At 47.4% G+C, this 22,620-nt stretch overlaps 1 protein-coding gene across 2 annotated transcripts in view; it reads left to right on the forward strand.

Annotated features, from left to right (window-relative positions):
- Positions 1 to 22,418, forward strand: part of LOC119374385 (uncharacterized) — a 36,316-nt gene extending 13,898 nt beyond the window's left edge. The window contains exons 1-5 of one of the 2 annotated variants that reach the window (XM_049420355.1): positions 8,141 to 8,320; positions 15,272 to 15,469; positions 16,598 to 16,729; positions 19,561 to 19,813; positions 20,231 to 22,418. In XM_049420355.1, the coding sequence (XP_049276312.1) occupies positions 8,306 to 8,320; positions 15,272 to 15,469; positions 16,598 to 16,729; positions 19,561 to 19,813; positions 20,231 to 20,979 (1,347 nt within the window). In that variant the 5' untranslated portion in view covers positions 8,141 to 8,305 and the 3' untranslated portion in view covers positions 20,980 to 22,418. Of the gene's footprint in view, positions 1 to 8,140; positions 8,321 to 15,271; positions 15,470 to 16,597; positions 16,730 to 19,560; positions 19,814 to 20,230 lie in introns of those variants that run through there. The other variant, XM_037644476.2, reaches the window with a different exon arrangement.
- The last annotated feature ends 202 nt before the right edge of the window (positions 22,419 to 22,620 follow it).

The following is a 22,620-nucleotide window of genomic DNA, read 5'->3' on the forward strand; positions in this document are numbered from 1 at the left end:
AGGAAGAAAAAAATATTCCGACATGACTTTCGAAATTAACAGCGACCTCAACGCACATAACAGAGACGCGAGGAAGTACTGGACTATCCCGCGCATGCCTGTTCAAGCGCCTGCCGGATCAAAGCAGAATCTGAAACAAGGCACTCGCATTGAGATCAAACCACACAAAAAGAAAAAGAAAAGTAAGAGCAAGAAATGAAAACTGCGTTACTTCACGATTGCCGAGTAAATAACTAGCTCAAGCTTCTTGGCTTTAAGGTCGTTAACATCCGAACCAAAAAAGGAGCAAGAGCGGCTTGAAATTATTCATCACGCGAACCGCAGCCATTCATCGAGGCGAGACCGAAGAAAAGTGGTTGACGACAAATCTCCGAGCACCGTCCCGGGCTTCATTAAAGCCCAGCCCGGATCTCGGAGCCCTTTAACCCTTCCGCGGCGCTGTGGTATGTAAGTACACTTATCACGAATGCCGTGGAATTAACGTATGCCGCCCCTTTTGGCGAAGGCGCCGTGTAAGTAAGCAAGAGAGAGAAGAATTTATAAGCACCGCCGCCATTAACCGCGCAACCCGCGTGCATGTTAATGACCTCTGAATAGCTTTGGCGATGTTGCATAAAGGCTTCCGTGCATGGCTTTATCGCAGAGGCAGTGTTATACACTACTTTGCATGACTCGCGCACTAAGTAAACTCAGTGCGCACGCGCAGTACATGCCGAGAGTGAAGACGACGCTCTATGGGCGTGGCCTAAACAAGAAGCACAGTTCGTGTCTGTAAAGAGCGCTTTCCCTTTCGAGCCGCATCAACGCAAGCTTAGTTTTTTTTTTTTCTTGGCTGTGAATAGCGCGTGCAAAGAGAAATCTTTTGCGTGCCTGGCGGCCATATAAAGTCTTGAGCGTCCACTCGAGCCGTGCACGGCGCTTTTCGAAGCCTAGCGCTGTAATCAGCCAATTGGAGGCGCGGCGCGCGATCCTATGCATGCAACAAGGCTGCGTAAAACGTCTTCGGTATGCGCACATCCGCGTCTTCTAGATCAGGAAAGGGTTAGCAGACGACGCCGGCAAAAATGGTGGCCTCTTATACCGAGAAGCCTTCTCGTAGAATACAAAGAACGCGTGCGAACGACCTTTTCTTGCTTTGTTCTTGATTAGGGCGAGCTCTTGTCAAATAACTTCGCATCACATGTCGATCTGGGAGATTGCCCTTAGATGCGTAGGGTCGTTGACCGTGGGCAGTATTGGTACATTCTTCATTGCATTTTTGGTTTAGTTTATGTTGAGTGAGTTGTTCCCCCGTAGCATCACCTTCGACATAGCTAAAGCTACTACATTAGTCGAATAGATTAACGGTAGGACAACCATATCGCATGATAACAAAACGAGAAAGAAGAAAATCATCGCCGTACCGTGTCAAGAAATATGTTATCCAGATCCAAGGCGCATGCGGGAATCTGTGTGAAGTGAAGCTTTAGTGAAGCACTTTAGTTAAGTGCTTGGTATCGAAATTCGATACGTAAAATTGTGGTTACTTTCATCATACGCAACGTCTAACTTCGTACAGTGTTTGAATTTGCCGCCAAGGGCGTGACATACAAAGCGTTGAGTAAACAAAGTATTCGTTCGTGTAAGAGACGTTTTTTAGCGACCTAAACCATTTTTTTAAAGACCGCTTATGCGTTTGATATCAGGTTTTGCTGGCGCATGTTGTCACGTATGTTACGTTCTAGCACGTACGCACTCCGTGGTGATTTAGACCCACGATATGGATGAACGTGTTGGGACTGTGCCGGGTGGTATACCGTGTCGTAAAGAGAGAGAAAGAGAAGCAAGGACAGGTAGGGAGGTTAGCCGGACGCACGTCCGGTTTGCTACTCTGCTATGGGGGAGAGGGATAAAGGGGCGAGAAGAGAGACAGAATAAAAGAGTGGGATAGACAGAACCACAAGCACACTTGGGTGAAGGAAGGGAGTTTTTCGAGGGCTCGTTTCTTTGACACAACTTTAATGAAAACCAGCAGATAATGAAGTCAAGGAAGGTATAGGGAACGCTAATTGTACTGTTTTAAGTGTATTGTAGTAATTGAGATATAGATGTGAAGAAAGTGGCCGAAAAGACAACTTCCCGCCGGCAGGGACCGAACCTGAGACCAGCTTGCCGCGGCACGGGACGAACCTGCAAACTTCGGATCCGAAGGTCGCAGGTTCGGTCCCTGCCGTCGGCAAGTTGTCTTTTCGTCCACTTTACTTTCTTCATATCTATAGCACAATTACTACAGTACACTTACAGCAGTACAATTAACGTCCCCTTTACATTTCTTGACTTCATTATCTGCTGGTTTTCATTAAAGCACACTTGGGGAAGCACGCCAAGTCTACAGGCGGTCACACAGACACACAGATCTGTTGACTTGAGGTACGTCAGTACAGCTTTCGTTACCTCCTGCGCCTTCAAGACATGTGTCCATGGTCCTAGAATGTGTCGTGAGAAAGAGCAACAAAACAAGCAGCGTTAGTCTTTTCAGAACTCAGCACTGATTTTTTTTTTCAGCGATCAAGCTGTGTTTATCACCCGAGCAAATGCCTTTCAAGTTGCACAATCCTGCACGGATCCGCAGATACACAAAGACGCTTCGAATGTAGTGAAGAAAAAAAAAAGGTTGCACGTGCCAGCTTAAAGATCACGCGATACGATGTATTACAGAGGGGCGCAATACCAAAGAAAAAAACAGCAAACAGAAAGCATGGCTGCGTGCCAGTCGGCTGTAAAAAAAAAAAAAAAAAAAAAAAAAAAGCCGCGTTTATAAAAGCTCGACGGAGCTGAGTGTACAGCGGCGACAAGAAACGAAACACAACTGCGGCAGTTTACGGCTGCCGGTTAAGCGGGGAAGCCGTCTTTCCAGAGAGACGCAGGCAGTGGGAGCGCATGTGCGAAGCTTGCAGGATCGCTAGAGAGAGAGGGAGATCGGCAGGGGTGCACGATCTTCGAATGAGTTCGTTCACACAGGCGGGCCCATTCATCAGACTCGGCAAGCACGCCCAGTGCCGGAAAGTAAAGAGCAGGAAGAGGAACTCTCCTCCTCTCTCTCGCTTTCGCTGTTTCACTCTCTGTCGTTTTGTTACTGGAAGCCGAACGAAAAAAAAATAAAATCCACGCCGTGAAGAACGTTGGGCGGCGAGGCTGTAATGATTACTATTAGAATGATGATGATGATGACAATCGGTACAAAAGGTCATCATCATAACCACCATTTCACTTTATTTCTTTATTCACTCCCCCAACTCGGTCACGTGACCTGCGTGACGCTGCACTACTATACTACTACTACTACTACTACTACTACTACTACTACTACTACTACTACTACTACTATTACTACTACTACTGCTACTACTACTACTACTACTACTACTACTACTACTACTACTACTACTGCTACTATATATACTACTGTCACAACTACTACTCCAGCTACAGCTACTATTACTATTACAACTACTACTACGACGACGACGACGGCACACGGTAGAAGAAGACAGCTTCGCTTGAAAAGGAAGACGTTTCCTATGCTGGCAAACCCCCTCCCCCCTCCCCCCCCCCCCAAGGACCGAAAGTGAACTCTCCTTAACCCTACATCAGCAGCAATAACAACAACTACAAAAAGGAAACGCTTGTGTACTCGTGGTCGCCAGGTCTGTGATTTTCATTCGGCTAAACAACGTGCTTGGCAAAGTGCAAATGAGGGTGGGAAAATGAAAATAACGGTGGGAGATGGAGGAGGGGAAGGATAAAGTGAAAGGGTACGTAACTACAGGGCTGGAGGAGGCGCTGTTGTTAAAGGGTCCAGCCACGGCTGCAGGGCGTCGAGATTTGTTGAGTGGACAAAAATGTGGCGGCCGTTCCACTCCGCCGCCGCGAACGTTGTCATTCTTGTACCGGACATTATGTAATTAGCGAAAAGCCTCGCGTGCGGATACGACCGGCTTCGCAATGAGGAGGACGTCGACAATCTTATTGGCCAATTATTCGCTTTTACAAACAATTTACGCCGTCCTGCTGTTGACTCAAGTGCAGCTAACCGGGGAAAAAATGTCCAGAGGCTTTTCTTTTTCTTTTTTTTTTTTTTGCTTTCGGGCGCTGAACCCTGCGATGAAGTGCAAGGAGTCCATGAAGAAGAAATGGCTGCATGCAGCCACAGCTGCACTTCTAGAGTTCCTTAACCAAGCCAGACGAAATGTATACACCTAAGTGCAATGGTTGTATCAATCGACTTATAGGGGTCGCTGCACTGTCAAACTCTGTGCGTCACAGAGCTACAAAAGCATACCGTTTAGCGAGAGCTGTCTGTTCTTACGTGTTCTGACCGTTGCATGCTAGAGCCGAGGACAGGTCAACGACAGGTCACGCAGCGCTTAGCCACCGTTTAATCACCGGAGCTGTCATGTAGTCAAATCAACATAGCTATACAACCACGAAATCACGCCGGCCCGTACTCCAAAGGGTTATGTATTTTGTCCGACTACACAAATTGTCCGAGAAAGTGGATGGCCGAGCTACAGTTGCTGCTTAACTCTAATGACGTAGTGCATTGTACGCTTTGTGTGGAGGTTCTGGGTTCGGTTCTTACCGGCGGCAGGTTACGCGCGAATTTATGCGTGGCTACTGTACCTGTGTGATTATGTGTGACTTTCGATGCATGGCCACATAGCACGTTAGTTCCTGCGATCGCATACGTGACAGCACGAATCCAAAATTGAAAAGAAACTGTAAAACAAATCCACAAAGAAATATACACTCATCTTTTCCTTACGCGTGGAGTGCTGAAAAAGACTGTTAGAAATGTTTTATCTTTATTATACTGAAGTGTCTAATTGATGGTCCCTAATGTTTGACAACTGCTGAATTACACTAAATGGACCTGGCACCTTCGTTTATTGTTGAAAAGGTTCGTAATCAGAAAGTTCTCAGCATTCCTTGAAAGTTCCGGGGCAAAGTATGCTTGGCCAAACGCGAAGATGAAAAGAAGAAATGAGGCAAAGAAAGAAGTAAAAAAAGACAAGTGAGACGGATGTTGAGAGAACTGAATTCCGAGTGAAATGCTATGACATCGCCGTGATAAGAACTACCGTAAGGCACCTAATAGCCGGGATCCTTTACGACTTTCACGTTTCAAAGCCGTCGAAAGAAGATAAATCTGAAAGCATTCTTACACGGGGACGCAGTGAAAAGCCTCCCGGCACATAACACTTGAGCTCAACAGCCATAAATGCCCAGTAATGGCGACTCGCGTGCAACCGGCCCGCTCACGGCTTTCTACGGCTATCTCACATCACGCCAGATATTTCGGTGACGCGGCCTTTGAATTACGAAATGTGTGAGCGTGCGCACAGCGGTCAGGGCTGGTTCCTCGCGCACCCTGGTGGCCGTGCGTATATGAAAGCGTTTTATCTGAATTAAGAATCATAACGATTTTTTTTTGCCATTTTGCCGCTGTTCGTGACTGCGAAAAAGCCTGCGGAACTACGTAGACGTTCAGTTGGTACATTCCTTCTCTGAAGATCCAGTGATATCGTAACGATGTTTCTTGGAACCCTCAAAAAAATAAACGAAAGAAAATGAAAGGGAAGAACATAATACAACAAAGCCGCGACATGAATAAGTAACACGAGACGAAGAAATTCTTAGTGTTAACAGAAGTGATTGGTTTGATACTACATTGTGGGGCTGTCATTTGCAAAATACAGAAACAACCGAAGCATCACTTGTATACAACTACCACTTTCTAGACAGCTCATTATAAGTAAAGAAAGAAGCAGTTTTTTAAATATGAAATAGAATAACTGTCAGCAAGAAAATAAAACGAAAGTAGGGAAGTGAGTTTGTGCACTGTTCCGCGATGCCACACACCGAACATGGAACTTCGTATAAGTGAAATACGCACTCGAGTTCGGCGTTTGTAATGGCGCAATAGAGTACACCAATCTGCAACGAATGCAACGACGCTCGTCTTTGTAGTGAGGTTAGACGTTATTGAACAAACTAACCTTTTTTTTAGATTCTGTTAGAGGCTTTTTCACGTGGTATAAGCTTGACAAACAGGTATCACAAACACTTGTGCGCAACGTCAGACGCTAAAGACTGACAGAACGAAAGTCGTGCGCGCTGTACCTCAGAGAACAAAGTAAAAGAAACTGAAGACACGCACACGCGCACGCACAAAAAGAAAAGGAATCTTATGGGGACAGCGGAGGTATATTTGGCCGTTTCCGTTATCCGGTGCCCTCGAACTACAGCTCTGCGATTGCGCAACGAATCAGCTTACGATGGCGGCACCTTTGAAGAAGAGAGCTCGCCAGTCGCCGTAACACGCTTTGAGACGAACAAACAGATAAGAGTGGGATATGAAAGAACATATCTTACGCGAAGGACAGATGTGAACGGGCGAAGCATGCGCAAATACAAAGCGCTATGTAGCACTGGATATATGGATGCAAAGACTTACACAAATACCATTAGCACTGGGTCTCGAGAGCGTAGCCTTCAATTGCGTGACGCCTTATCATAGAAACACGAGAAGGAAGGACAAGTAACAACAAAAAACGGAATCACGGCGTTCCGACACAAAATACATAGAGACGAGAGAAACGGAAAATGTTGCGTTGACTGCAAACAGCGACAGGATGTGTGCGAGCGGAAGCTCACGGCACTCAGAGGAGGTATACGGTATGCCCTTATTGTTTTTATCTTTCTTGTTTTTTCATCGAGCTGTTAACTTGTGGGACATTAACGTTCAAAATAAGATGAGTAGATTATGTCAGAGGTCGTATAGTGAGCGTCTTAATTCTTGCAAAGGCCTGTTGTGTTATGAGTTGCTTGCTGAAGAGAAATTAACGTATTAGCACCTCGGCTACTTTTTCTCTGTGCTTTGCAGACAAAAAAAAAAAAAGAAAGAATGGCTGCCGTAAAATAAAAGTACAAGCAAGAAAATCAAGTAGCGAAGTGATACAAATAGAGAAGGCACCATGAAAATGAACAGTTCACTGGCAATAGTTCACCTTACAACGTTCACAAGCACACATTTGTGCACAAGTTGCGTCCACTGTAGACGGAATGGCACGGCACTTCACAGGTAACTAGACATGGCTGCTCATCACACTGCTTGTTTTTACTAATTGAAATCTGTTTCCAACGATAGTATTTCATCGCTGCTGAGACATACGTATGGAAATGCGATTTTTGTACGCGATTTTGTACGCGGTTTTGTACACACGTCTAATCATTTGTTACTTCACACGAACCCTGTTTGCTCGACGCACTTCGATCACCCAGTACACCTTTATGTGCTCGAGATTATTGTTGGTAATATAGATCAGGAGCTCACATCGTCAGTGTGGTCTGTGTAGCGCATGCATTGACGGTTTCTCCACCTTTTTGTTGCACCTTTACACAGTACGTACATTGGGAGCCTGAAATAATATAATAATTGTTGGGATTTTACGTCCCAAAAGCACGACATGATTATGCGGGGCGTTGTAGTGGAAGGCTCCGGAAATTCTGACCATCCGGTGCTCTTTAACGTGAACCTAAATCTAAGTACACGGGCCTCTAACGTTTCGCCTTCATCGAAATGCGGCCCACTAGACCACCGTGGCCACTAGACCACTGTGGCGGGTTGGGTACATGAAAGAATCGCTCTGTGAGAGAGAGATATGGAAAGAGAGAGAAGGGAAGAGAGAGAGGGAACTTACGGTTGTCAAATCCGCACACAAACCGCACCCCCGAGTGAAGGCGCGGAGTTAACCGAAATGAGCTCTTAGAAGTGACGTTTTACATCTACTCAATGGCGTGGCCAGTTGTAAAAAAAGAGAAATAAAGAGATAAAAGAGAAAAATAAGAAGGACAGGCTCGTCTTTACAACCTACGTTCACGAAGACGTCCGCAGAGCTTTGAACCTGGCGTCACCGTGACGCCTTTCGCATGCTCCCGCTATCCTACGGCAATTTCCCACCAGTCTCTTGTACACACAAAACCATAGCGGACGCCATGCGAGCCGTGCCCAACACAACGGCGCAGGATGTTGGCCGTACGTGACACCGTCACAAAAACGTCACGGAGGTGTGAAAAGGGAAGACGGGCGACCCCGACCGGTGTTTGATATCGTCATACGCACGGAGACGCTCGAGGTTGTGACTGGTGGCGGCGGCATATGCGTTGTTTTAACGGCGCAACGTACGTTTCGAGAGCTGATATATATTCGTCGTCAGTTCCGACACATTTTTCTGTGGTGCGCGTCTAACGGAATAGATCTACGATGACGTACTCGCAGGTGAGCCGAATTTCATTTTGAGATAGGCGCTTCTGTGACTTCTCAAATACGCGACGGAAGGACGGAGTTTGTCCAATAACGTGTTACAGAAGGCCGTTTGATTGTGAGACGGAATGGAACGGCGCGCTCCAAAAATATTTTAAAGGATTATGGATTGTTGAACAGGAAATCCCGCTGGAGTCGACCTTTTCACAAAAGGACTTGTCTCAGGACTTTAGGAGGACAACGGCTTCAGCGCCATTCCCTGCTCAACGATTTTCATCGCTTCAAGCCTCCATCAGCCCTTGAACTTGTTTGGATTTTGAACACATTAGACATGCAGATATGTCACCTGGCGTATCTAAGTGTTGTTTGAAACGCACTTTCTCGTCGTTGAGTTCGTGTACTGGTATTCTGTTAATGCGTAGCTCCAGATTTTGCTGCTGAAGCCACACAAATAGCATTGGCCAAAATTTCTAAGGCGCTATTTATTTTCCACTGATCGCGTATAATTATGCAACGTAGTCTCGACGACGCTTTTTATGCGTCAGCGTTCTAATTAAAAGCTCACGGTGACGATAGGATTCGCGCTCCTCGTACTACAACCAGACCTATAGGATGTTCGTCGTTGGATTTTGTTCAAAAGGAACGGAATTTGGTGCCGCGGCGATTCTCAATGACAGTTATTGTCGTTGCTGTTCGATAAACGACACGAAGAGGCCACAGCATCAAGCGCGCACGTGTCTAGCTGAGGAAGAGAATTTCCAGGCTGAAGAAAAAAAAAATAGCGAGGGTCCGATGAAAGGGAAGTATTTATACGGTGGACTGTCAGGCGAGCAAGGAGAGCTGTGAGTGATCTCGTCAGGCTATGTTATTACAAGCGCCTCGCGCCCTTGACCTCACGCTCATCAGAGTACATGTTGATGATGAAACGGGTTGACATATGAGGAGAGTCATGGTGCATGCACTACACGTACGACCTTTCCATTTCAAGTTTTCTCAACGTTGTCAGTAAATATAGGGCGACTTCCTGTACTTTCACTGCACACACGCCAGCGGGGGGTATACGCGAACGAAAGCGAAATTTTGGTAGGACAGCCTTACATAGTGAAAAGCATCATCTGATAAGAGTCTCAATCGATCGTGCCTTGTGTTAACGATCGCCAATCATTTCGCAGAGGCGCCGGGGTCGTCATTAGAGGCTCCTAAATCACTGCATGGGCCTCCGCATTCGCTGGCCCGGCACGCACGTAATCACCGTAATACGCTGGCGCGTCGCAACGGCCAATGCATCACTGCTTTTAAACTCCCACTGAGGGACGATCTCGCTGGGGCCAAGTTTTGTTCGCCAACACCGAAGGAGGCGACCGTCGTGACCCCTGAGAGAGAAGTGAACGAAAACATAACATAATCCAAAACAAAATAACCAGCAGAAAACTGTACGGTGTCAGTTGTCCAGTCGCATTACGGGGTGATCGATGAATACGTACTAAGAAGTCGATGGCCTCCATCCCTATAAAAGAACTTTGCCGCCATCGTAGCTGGGCTGTATATTACGTGATCATCACGCTGCAAGGCAAAATAAGCAAAAAAGAAATACCATGGGAAAACGTACACAAGGTGGGTCTGGGAGGTGAGACAAAAAAATTTAAAATTCCTGGCGCGTTCTTTGATGAATTAGTTACACACGTTCAGTATGGGACTGGCGAACGGGTTGAACCACTCGAGCGAATGCGGGGGAATACTTTTTTTTCTTCTTTTACGTACTGTGCACGAGTGGCAACGGGTTGTATCAGATTTATTTATTCATTTCTTTATTTAGTTAGTTATTCATTGTTTTCTGCAATTATTACTCGATTGCTGATTAAACTTAATTGTTATATTCGTAGCAGCGGAGGTGCACAATGATACATCGCCAATCTGCTGACCGGAAAGTCGCGGGATCGAGTTCCGGCCGCGGTGGCCACATTTCGATGGAGGCGCAGTGCTAGAGGCCCGTGTAGTTGGCTTAAGTGCACGTTGAAGAACACCAGGCGGTCGAAATTTCCGGAGCCCTCCAATACGGCGCCCCTCATAATCATATCGTGGTTTTGGGACTTAAAACCCCAGCGGCGACAACAACAACCACAACAGTTCTTCTTCTTCTTCTTCTTCTTCTTCTTCTTCTTCTTATTATTATTATTATTATTATTATTATTATTACTATTATTATTATTATTATTATTATTATTATTATTATTATTATTATTATTATTATTATTATTATTATTATTACACATCGACATTTCGGGCGGTTATCACAACGCAACCCGATTAATGTTTGTCAAAGCGTGTCACCCATGACATTTCCCAGGCGAAATCATTACAGCGTGAATCCTCAGTGTACAGCAATAGACCGCTCTCTTTACACACATATATGTACATAACACGCGCTGAGGTAGCACGGCAGAATGCGCGTGTACGCATGCAGCGCAAGAGACAAAGTCTGGCAAACTTGATAAGCGCGGCTTAACATCCGTCCTTTCATCAATACACCTTTATCGGCAGTTGCTGTTGTTCTCAATGTCGCATCTCACGGCCAAAGCTGTCCGCGTAATCTTTATGCGTGTGTGGAGGGGACGTGCTGTGGCAACACTTGGGCTAACGGTGCAATATAACGCCTTTCGCGAGTAGTCATCTGTCATCTATTGTTAAGCTGTAGACTCTTCACCAACCGATTCGGAGCGCACTTTCTTCTATGCCCAACCGTAAGAAAGAAAGAAAGAAAGAAAGAAAGAAAGAAAGAATCAGTGACTGCAATGCAGATACTGTAAGGCTACGGTTTCTTTTCCTGTGCGTATCTAACTGTACTGTGAAAGAAGAAGACAAAATAAAAACACTTGACAGCAACAGAGTTAGCGTTTCGGCTTCCATGCGTACGGTACCTTCCTTCGCAGTGAGATTAAGAAGCGACTAAACAGCTTAGGTACGCCATGTAATGGCGACCGAGATGGCCTGTACACTGGTGGCAAATTAACACAGTTTCGGGTGAGGGTGCCGGCAGTATATCTTGTATGCGTACGTTAAACGAAAACGGCGACAAGCTCACTCCATCTTGTCCACTGCCGAAGTCCGGTCAAGTGAAATCGTTTCACAGATTATGTGATGATAAACCACGACAGCCCTGAGCAACAAATCAAAGCATTACACGGTCTGCGCCACAATAACTATACGCTTGACCGGGAGCCAGAGTAGCACCCGAGACCGCATTCTCACGGGTCCGCTCCACAGTCACGTGGTACCCTACGTGGCGGCCCACTGTTGGAAACACGTACACGCGCAATGTTGACTGCAACATGTGTATGTAGTACAGCGGCGTCCTGGCGACACAGATAGAGCAGACGACACGAGAGCAGACGACACGAGAGCAGACGACACGGGAGCAGACGTCATGTATAGGTGGCGTGGTGAGAGGAGGTAGAGACGGACAATAGGACAACGGAAGATGCATCAACGGGGAGCTGTTACACAAAACAGAGAGAGAGAGAGCAAGAGTATTCTTATGAGCTTGCCTGTCCACACATACGCTGGAAACAAACGCGTACACTTGTAAAACGAAAGAAAGAAAAACAAAAAAAGAACAACGCCAGAGCGGTTCGTGAATGCGGATATACGGGAATGGTCATTTCCGAGCGTTCCTCAATGCCACGTATTTTCTCTTCAGTTTTGTTTTTGTCTCATAGATGTCACCACGTGTTTTCTGTTTTTCTACTTCTTTGCTAGCGAAACGCGCAGGCATTGCGTAACTACGCGTGCGCTAGCAGCGACACAGTATGCGCTCGCGCAGCGCGGTTTCATTTGCATGCGTGCGGTTACGACAAACGGGCAGATGACCGGTGTTGGATAACGCTTGTGAAAAAGAGGCGAGGTAAAAAGGGAAACGGCACGTCGCATAAATAGGTTGCAAAGGACGCTTTGGACAGAGAGCTGTACCCCGAAATAGCAGCACATACAGAAATGTGAAAAAAAAACATAAAATAAAGAAAAGATGCAAACGAAGCAGGCAGGAAGCGAAACAGTACAGAAAGTTAAAAAATCAACGTTTCCAGCAGAAACGAGGGATGCAGCTATGTGCGCCGAGCGAAAACTTGGAATGGTACACAATGGTGGACTTTAAAAAATACATTTGTCGACGATATTACATATGGTCAGTGAGGTTTAGAAAGAGTAAATTGGTAATTAAAACGCGTAGAGCGAGGATACATGGATCGCAGTATCAGCAACCATCTTTTTGTTATTGTTAGTTAGTACATCGCACAATTTGTACAAGTACATACATGACTGAATATACGCAAGATCGTCCTACGGCAAACAGCTGTACGAGAGCTGGCTTACATAATGCAATAGAACTAGTCCAATATGCCACGACACTAGAGTAAAATGCATAAGAGAAAACTACAATTATATGTACGCAGGGAAAATATCCACGAAAATATTGCATAAATTCGACACATAATCAGGGAGGGACACATACATGAAAGTTGGTTTACAAGGCCCGAAAAGGATTAAATGCGGAGATGCGTGTTGAATTGAAATTATGGAGGGTTTTCAGTCACACATGCATAAACGAAAGCTCCACAGCCTCACTCGCCGCCTCACAGGATGCGACATACACAGTCATTCACACCAGTGATATAGGCCTGTATGTTTCCTTTGCGGTGGAGCTGAGGCACACGGGGTCTCTCGCAGCGTAGCCCTCCACCTCCTCCCTTCGGTAAGCGCCCACGGTAGGAGATTTGGCTTTCCCGTCCTTTACGCGAACCTTAGTAGCCCTAATCAGCGGCTGAATTTTGTTCTACACACGTGTTATAACGCTGGAAAGAGCCTAACAAACTTCCGAAATGTTGATCACAACAATGGCAGATTCAGTTCGTGTAGTGCACTCCATCGGTGCGCAGCTAGTCCGGCTTGACTATAATATACTCCCTGTAGGCGCTGTCTTGCCTCCGCCCCCTGCTTCACCGGTAGACTGAGAAAATTACGCCTCTGCACGGGCTTAAGATACCTGTGGGAGGTTCCGTTGAGAGCCATGGGAATGCTCACCCGGCAGGAAGTTTGGAGTCTTAACAAGCCAAGTACTTGATGACCTTAGGGTGAAGTCCACCATGAGTGTCGCTATACCGGGCTCAACGAACGTTCACACCATTTTGTAAATTTTGCCAGAGCGAAAAGCGTTTATGACCGCGTAGTGCAATTGCTGCAGCACGTGAAACACGGAAGCACCCCGAGCAACCCTGTTGCTTTCCGGAGAGACGGAATCATGATCAGGTTGAAAAGTTATGCCATTGAAATCATTAATCAAATGAGGTCATTGCACGCTGAGACACAAGAAAAACGCACGCGGAACTCAAAAGAGTCAGTGGCAACGGCCACCCAGAGAGTCATTTGACTAAACGCAGGCGAAAGCTCCTTTGATGGTTCGCGGAGCAGTCACGACAATGTCCGATGGACGACGAACTACCGACTCGAGCCAGCAAGCAAGCCTTACTCTAGCACACATTGCGATAGTTCGACGGCCATCCCAAAGATCTGAATGCGCCCACCCCGCTTCCGCTTATCTCTTGTCATTCGCTTCGTTTCATCGCGCATGGAAGAAACATGCGGGCGAAAGTAATTCCGGGCCATATTCGGCGCCCTGGGGGAGGCTTTCGGAAACCGAGATGGCGAAAGATAAACACACGCCACCGCAGGGCTTTCTAATTCGCCCACCACCGAGTGCGCCGGTCATTTTCTCCTACACGTAATAGAGGGCCCTCACTAACTACCCGCTGCGCGCGGTCGGCTCGGCAAAGGGCTTTCTTTTCAAGATCAAGTTCGCCGCACACTGGCACGCTCTGTCTCTCTCGAACGCGGAAGAAAGTGCCGCTCGTATTCCAACGCCGCGCACACTCGTTAGACATATATGCTACTCGCCGTATTAGCCGCGGTACTGATTGCGCTCGCGGCGTCACACCCAGCTTCAGGCTACACGTAACGTACTCCCGCGAGAAAGGGCTGAGATGATGCTCATCATTGGTGGCGAAGTCTAATTGCTAGCGATTTTTCCGCACGGGCTGCGCCGTTGATTACCGAGCATGCGTAGAGTATACGCGTACATACATATAGCCTTAAGCAACCTGCAGAGAGCCGCGAGCGACGACATGTCACGTGACCGGACGCGGAAGAAGTGCAGAAGAAGAAAGAGCTGCGGACGGCGAATGAGTCGGACTGTAATCGCCGCTGCTAGAGACACGCGCAATAAGTGTTGCCCTCTTCTCTTTCTCTTCTTTGGAGCATGCGCGGACTGTGCAAACGGAGGCTGGGATGAGTGACGCTCCTAATTGTGACGAATGGAGCGCCGGGGGGGGGGGGGGGGGGGAGAGAGAGAGAGTGAGAGATCAAATTGCTCCAACCCGCCGCCGGAATCACTGAAAGAGTGAAGAGGCGTGCGTGTACGAATGTGCATGTGTGTGCGTGTAACGTTTGTTTGTGCGTGTGATGGCGTCCGTATAATGTTTGACCGGTTTTCTTGGAGACGCTCCCTGCCTGCCCGTGCGGCGCAGGGTCGGTTATACTAGATAAGTCTGTTGGTATTTCTCCTGGTATTCACTCAACACATTGAGTTCATCCTCTTCTGTCCCAGACACTTACGTGGTGCTTGTTATGTTTACCCTGAGTCGAGTGTTCATTGGCTCATTACGGATCTAAAGTGTTTTCTAGTGCAATAAAACGGTATATATATCGCCAAATGACTGAAGAGACTTCTGTGCAGTGGCTATCCATTAGGAGCCCGTGGATTCTTTCGTATAATTCATATGCTCGTGTACGCATCCTTTGATGACATCTCCTTGCTAAGACCTGGCTGCCATTAACCGGAAAGCAGTCATCACGAAATGAAAAATCTCATTGGGTCAAATCCTTACGTTTTGTTTCTTCTCTTTTTTGCGTGCGCAGAATATGACCATGTCATCGTGGAGGTGGACCTTACCGGGACTGGTCTTGGCTGTCCTGGCGTGTTTGGCCTGGAATGCCACGCCGGCTCACGCTCACGGCAGGCTTATGGAGCCCCCTTCGAGGTCGTCCATGTGGAGGTTCGGCTTTAAGACGCCGCCAAACTACAACGACAACGAACTCTTCTGCGGTGGCTACGCGGTAAGGGAGCCAAAGGAAGGGTCTTTCGTGATATTCAAGTCACGAGTATGTAGGGGCTGACTTCACAGAAGCACAATTTTGTTGACGTATCTTACGCGGCGACTTGCTTCGCGGTAGCTATCGTTGATGACATAAGATACATAGATTGCCTCCCTAAATAGGTCTTACGTAATGAACGCAGTTCGGTCTACAGAAATGTGCGGAACAGTAGCGCCCTTTGTGAGATACGTACATTTGGAAGAAGCCACTGAGGATTCCTTGATTACAACATAACCGGCATTCAGTGCGATTTATCATATTCTCTAAGTTCTATAAATAGTCGGACAAGATGTAATAGCTGATAGACCGGCTTTCATCTCAAAGAAAGCTCGTACAGACGAGCAGACAGGGTTACATTCGCTCGTTTCCTTGGTGTCACGATGGATGCGAGCGTCTTTGTCTCATAACTATGTTTTGCGACGCGGACATTTGAAAATAGCTACGCACCGCGTTTTTACTGGCAGTATTTACGACTTCTTAGCGATGTCACTAAGCACAAAATGTGGGTGAAGCCCCTGTAGTTTCGGGTCTCACTGAGCTGAGCGGCGAGCTGGGCTTGGTCCAGGAGAGTCAGCTGGCTGGCTGTCCAGTTCTTCGTCCGCAAGCTATGCCTAGCATATTTTATCGTTCGCTTTTTCTCAATAAAGCTTCTTTCTCTCTTACTCAGCATAATAATGCGCAATGTGAGACCCACTGTCCCTGTAAAAGGCAAACATCACGCCGATTATATGGTGTCATTTTGTGCCGTACTGACGGACGCCTGTGCGAGGTGGCGTCTGGGATCGCGCAAGACATGGTGGGTTGGAGACCTTTGGGAGGGGCGTTCGTTCTGTAATACTATTCTGGACACCGTAAAATACCACCATACTGTCAAATTTCGTAATTGCGCCATTTTAAACCAATCACAGAGGCCGCGGCAGCCCTCTGGGCCAATCAGAGTGCACCATTGGCGGAATTTAACAACATGGCAGAATTTGACAATGTCCCAAATAGCACCTCTGTAGTAAACGTAATATAGGCTGTTGAATACGATGATTATGATATAAGCCCGACTAAGGGATTGATGTATTCCTTCTTACGTTATTTCAGGTCCACTGGCAGAAGAACGGCGGCAAGTGCGGAGTCTGCGGAGATCCGTGGCACCAGCGCACGCCTCGTAACAACGAAGCCGGCGGCAAGTACGCCAAGGGTATCATCGTGCGCCGCTACAAGAGGGGAGATGTAAGTACAACACGAACACACACTATAGAGGCAATTTATACGGGGCTTACACAGTGCACACACACTGATTAATGAGGACGAGCACAAATGTCATGAGCGCCCTCTCGAGAAACCGCTTGAGTAAGTGGCCTAATGAGCGTGGATATTATAAGTGAGGTGCATACCTAAGTGTGCTATTTGGGGCCCTCGTGCATTAATAAGTGAGCTGTGAAGGAACTGCGCTACTGTAATAGGCATGCATGTGTCCGTAAGTCGGCTACAATTAGATGTTGACCATTTGACTACATCTCAGATGGAAAACAGCGTCTCGGCCCTCTGACTGAAACATCCACAGCGATACAGTCCCAGCGGTTAGTTCAATGGGTTAGTTGTTGCTTGGGAAGCCCCATCAACGCCCTAATGACCTCGACTTGGCGACTAACAACTGATGACCTAATAAGCATAAGAAATGAGCCCGGAGCTAACGTTTAGAGTGGGGTACTTCACACTGCCCTTGATTTCAGGCAATGTGGTGTGCAAAAAAAAAAAAGAAACGTGGTGTCTAGAACAAACAGTGAGCCATTTGGAGTATTATGCCCTCAACTATAGATATGACAGCTGTATGTAGATGTCCCGGGCAAAATCGAAGAATGAAATGACGAGCTTTTGATGCATCCTTCCTGCCACGAAGATAGGAGGAGAGCTGTGCAACCAGTGCGCTAGCTAGGAAGTACGATAGAAGACCTGGCGTATGTTGACGCGGCGGCATACCTGGGCAATATCAACGCCTTAGCGATAGCTATCTTCACAGAAAACGGAGAACGAATATCAATAGCTAGGGTCGAAGTCAAGCACTCCAACGCTGCAAAGGAAGCGGGCATAGCATTATCTTGAACCCACCAAAAGATTGAAACCGTTTCATGTGACTCCAAGGCTGCCAATAATAATTACTTGAGAGGAAGAATCTCAAAAAGCAATCTCAACGTCCTTCAAAACTACCCTAAAAATAGGGGGGTCGTGGAGCTTCTCTGGGTACCGGCTCACTCTGGCAACCTTGGGAATGAGGCGGCTCACGATATGTCTCGAGGATCTACAGGCCGAGCCTTTAGCAATGACTTCAGACCGGAAGGCATAGAGCAAGGTCTCATCAGCTACCATGCAATCACCTAGTACTTTAAACTAGCTAGACAAACGCTACCGCCACATCACAAAAGTCTTACCAAAACTCAGCAGCTTAGATGACTCTAAACCAATACTCTGCCACATCAGGTCAGAATGCACAACATCAACCCAGACTAATTCAAACACGATCGTTCAGAATGTGGCCAGTGAGCCGCAGTGTAACACGTCTTTTGGGATTGCCCCGCGCTCCGGACGAACTAGTTCGGGTCAAAGCAAGAGCCCTAGATGTCGCCTTCAACACCGACTGTGCAAACGACGCACTACCCATCGTCATAGTAATGTCTGAACAGTGGGGCTGTTTAACGTCGAGGTTAATCTCTGGGGAGCGTCGTCCGCAGTTTCCCAGCGGGTGTGTGCCACGGGGAAAGAAAGAAAGAAAGGAAAAGAGAAAGAAGGAAGTAGAAGACGAGAAAGAGAAAGAATAAAAGAAAGAGAGAAAATCGAAAAAGAGTCTTTGTGGAAGGCATTTGGTTGGCAGAGCAGGAGGAAAATGTGTCTGGACTCGTTTCTACCGATGCAGACCGTGCCTAGCAATGTCATGCCAGCCTTCGCAACGTTACGACAGTAAAGCTGCTTGAAAATTGTTATGACCTGTATGTGTGTATAACAAGGACACACGATTTAGAGCATCATCTTTTTCTATGAGAGCACTATGTGCTCTACAATTGGGGAGCGACATGGTGTCCCGAAATTGCCTTCCAGCTTGTTGTGAGAAAGCTAATTCTAACAATTACGCATGTTCAACCAGTTCAACTGCGACCTATCAGTATGTGTGCCAGTGTGGGTACCGCCGGTGCGACAGTGTTTGGCGACATGTCACTGCAGGTGATAAAGAAAGGAAAAAAAGATACTGTACTCTGCACGGCTTATATTGCTTCTGCTTCTCCAGGGGCAAGGACCCTTTATTCGCGGATGTATACTTAAAATGAAGGCTTTGTTGTAGTGACAATAACACGAGACCCGCTCTTTCCTTTTCCCCCCTCATTAGCACGGCGAAAGTGTAGCAGCTCAGGAACCTTTGATATATCCACTTTTTAAAGCGAAAGTCTTATATCCCTTTCGAAATTTGAAAAGTGACCGTCCGCGTCCCGCGGCGTGGGCGTCAAGGCGAATGATGCAAAAAAAAATCGTCATCACGTAATAGCTTCATCATGACGTCACAAAACGCCAGCATTCTTGACGTCATCTTGTCTTTACTCCGGCGTCACATAACGTGGCTTCAGATAGTGACGCCATCACATGACATCGTCGCTTGGTCAAAGGTGGGCCGATCACGGAGGCAGTGCAAGACCCCGTTAGGTGGAGAAAGCTGTCGGGAGAGGGGGGATCAATATATATCGACTGAGGAGAAAAAGAAGACTGTTTTCGCCTTCGAGTCGTATTAGGCAAATGCGTAAGGAACCGTGTGACTTTTGATGATTTCAAGGGCTCCTGAATAGTGGATATTGCATGTGGTCTGTATGTTCATGAATTATTATTTTTGATACAATTACTTAAGATGGCAGAATGGGGAGTAAGGTGGGTGCAGCTACCCTCGGGAACGTTATAGTCACCTTAAGACGCTTCCACGCTGACCGAAGGCAATTGTTTCGTTTAGTACTGTTCACTACAGCGAACACCAAGTTCGTTCACAGCGGGCTAATCTTTCTCCCACTCTCTCGTGTTCGCAGACGATGAAGGCGTCAGTGCAGCTCACTGCCAACCATCGGGGATACTTCGAGTTTCGCCTGTGCCCCGTGAACGACCCCAAGGTTGCCGCCACCGACGAGTGCATGGCCAAGCACCCGCTGACCATGGCCGACGATCCCAGCGGAAGCACGCGCTACATGGTGGACGCCCGCAAGCGGGACTTCAACATCCGTATGAAGTTGCCAGAAGACATGACGTGCTCCCAGTGCGTCCTCCAGTGGTCTTACACCGCAGGTACAAACACTCGTTATCCACTGATTTGTTGCGTCCGTTGGGCATCTTCCTTCTCTGATCGCTGATGGTTTTACCTGTGGGGCTGTTGCTACAAATATCCATTTCTATTGCACTTGGAGATGACCAACGAGGAAAACGTACCTTGAAAGCATTCCTTATTATAGGAATATACAAATATTGTCAAACAAGGCAGTTAGGAGCGTTTGCATGCCCTTGAAAACGTCATTAAAGTACATTCACGTGCACAGTATGCAAGTTGCCTGGTGTCAGATAGCAGGTTATCCATAGACACAGTTCTGTCCTTCGAAATTCTCCTCCTAACCAGTTCTTACATGGTTGCGAGTTGTGATGCAGCATTAAATGTTATATAATATTGCAGAGTGTTTAATGACAAAATATGCTCGTTCCTTTGCACAGGCAACAACTGGGGCAAGTGCGCCAACGGGTCCAGTGCCGTAGGCTGCGGTCCTCAGGAGACCTTCCGAGGCTGCGCGGACATCGCCATCGAGGACGACGTCGCTGGAGGAGACGGCGGCCAGGGCGGATTCGATGTCGGTGCCGGCGAGATTCCTGCCGCCACGCCTCCTCGTGTTCCGGCCACCAAGAAACCCGTGACGCCCCAGGTGCCCTGGTGGGTCAAGGGAGGTCCCAAGGTGCCCGTGACGCCCAAAAAGCAGCCACCCCACCGCGGCTACCCCTGGAAGACCGCACCGACCCGCAGGCCCTACCACGAAGTCGAAGGCCACACCAAGCAGGTTCCCGTCGCCGTGCCCGCCGAGCCCAGGCCAGTCTACCCCGGCGGTAAGCCAGAGGTCGAAGAAGGATCCGAACATGACGGCCACGGCCACCACGGAGGCCACGGTGGTGCGGCTACTCAGGGCTACCCCGAGGAGGAGGAGACGCCCGTGGGGACCACAACGGAGTACCCGCGCACCATGATTCCCAAGAGGTACTCGCCTAAGGACAGGTGGACCCCGGCTCCGAAGAACACAAAGAACAAGCCACCTTTCGGAAAGGATGGTCCCGCCAAGAAGCCCGGCAACAACAAAGTCTTTGGAGGGTGTAAGGGAGTCGGCATGTACAAGAGAATCCCCGGACTGGACAAGTGGTGCTGGGACAACTGCCACAGGGGTTACTGCCCGCCTACCCACTGCACCTGCCACTAAGTGTCTCCAGGAGAAATGGAAGCCTATGTTTGAATTTTAGAGTCTGCCTTGTTTTCTCGTTTTTATTTCTTGTTGACGATGTCCTTCCCACAACGCGACCCCCACCCTTCCCGTTGCTACTGCCTCTGCTTCGAACTCTGCCAAGCCTTTTTTCCCCTTGTTCACGAACTTTACCCACCGTCGTGTGCGAGGATGCCCGGAGTCCTCGAGTTTGCGCCCACGTGACTCGCGCTTTTGTTTTCCGTTATATGTCTGTTCACGTACACCACATCTGCACGGGGAAGATTGAGCTGTATGATTATGATGCGGGGTTTCCGACTTGTGTGTGAATGCTTGTAGGCTGTATTTATTTGTCCGCTTGGTGCATTACTTGAAACCCGGTGACGACGACGAATGATCACAAATGCTTACTGATTTGCAGTTTGTACTGTCCGAAAGTGTAGTGGCCAGCCTCCTGAGTCTACATTATACTGGGCATTCGTACGTGCTTGGACCTTACCAAGTACGCAGACGTTCAGGAAACGCTGGCCGATGATAATGAGCACGAGAAATGCGTATGATTTTGTTTTTTCAAACGAGTACATCTTTACTGCCGAAACGTCTTTCATAATGTTTCCAATGGCTCCGCCTCAGCGAAGGCAGTATTTACTAATCAGGAATTGCATTGGGCATTGAAAGACAGCGTACGACATACAAATTCCTAAGCATTCTTACAAAGGTGTAGAATTAATAATCGCATCTATCTACGTTACGAGTCATTACACATTTCTTTAAAGCCAGCATAAATAGGAATGGACAAAACTTATCGCTGGACCGATAAGTCAGAGCAGGCTCTTTTTTATTTAGAGACATCATACACCTGCTTACCAACTGAAAAGGTTCAGTGCAAAAAAAAAAAGACGCAAAAGTTAGACTTGCGATGTGAATATATGCCTTATAGTAAAAGAAACAAAGATTAACGTAGAGAGAGATGGAAAGAAAGCCTGCTCACTTGATGCTTTAGATGGCTTCCGATTGCTGTGCCAAGTTGAGCGCTGGCCGCATGAGTCCGATGCCCGACATCTTCACCATTCGTGAGCGAAGTGGAGTGAGTGTACATATATACATGAGGCTTCTTATTCAATTTCGACTGCGTGCATGCATGCTTCTCATCCAAACACATCCGTGGTGATGTGTCCTTTCCTGTCGATCAATGAATGTCCATGAATTATTTATTTGCCAGTTCTCTTTACGAGAGCTGGAATCCTGTCCGCGCTCATCCTTGTTCCATCTTTTGCCTGTGCCGTGAGTGTGGGAATTTCATGTGTGCGCATCATATATATTATTTATAACGACGCATTCTTTTGCTTGTTGATTGTTGTTGATTTTCTTTTTTTTTTTTGGTTCGCAAGAACGACTTGTGAAGTGGCAATAAAACAAAGGTGCCCGTGCGCGCCACTCTCAAATTGTTGGCGTGTGTCAAGTTGTTTGTTCAGCGAACTTGGAGACCTGGACAGGTCGATCTGATACCTCCCTAGTTCGTCCCTGAACATTCATTCATTCATTCATTCATTCATTCATTCATTCATTCATTCATTCATTCATTCATTCATTCATTCATTCCCATAGTTGGCCGTACCGCCGGCCGATGCATCCTTCTAT

Source organism: Rhipicephalus sanguineus, chromosome 11 (assembly GCF_013339695.2).
Source record: "Rhipicephalus sanguineus isolate Rsan-2018 chromosome 11, BIME_Rsan_1.4, whole genome shotgun sequence".
In the NCBI taxonomy this organism is placed as follows: Eukaryota; Metazoa; Arthropoda; class Arachnida; order Ixodida; family Ixodidae; genus Rhipicephalus; species Rhipicephalus sanguineus.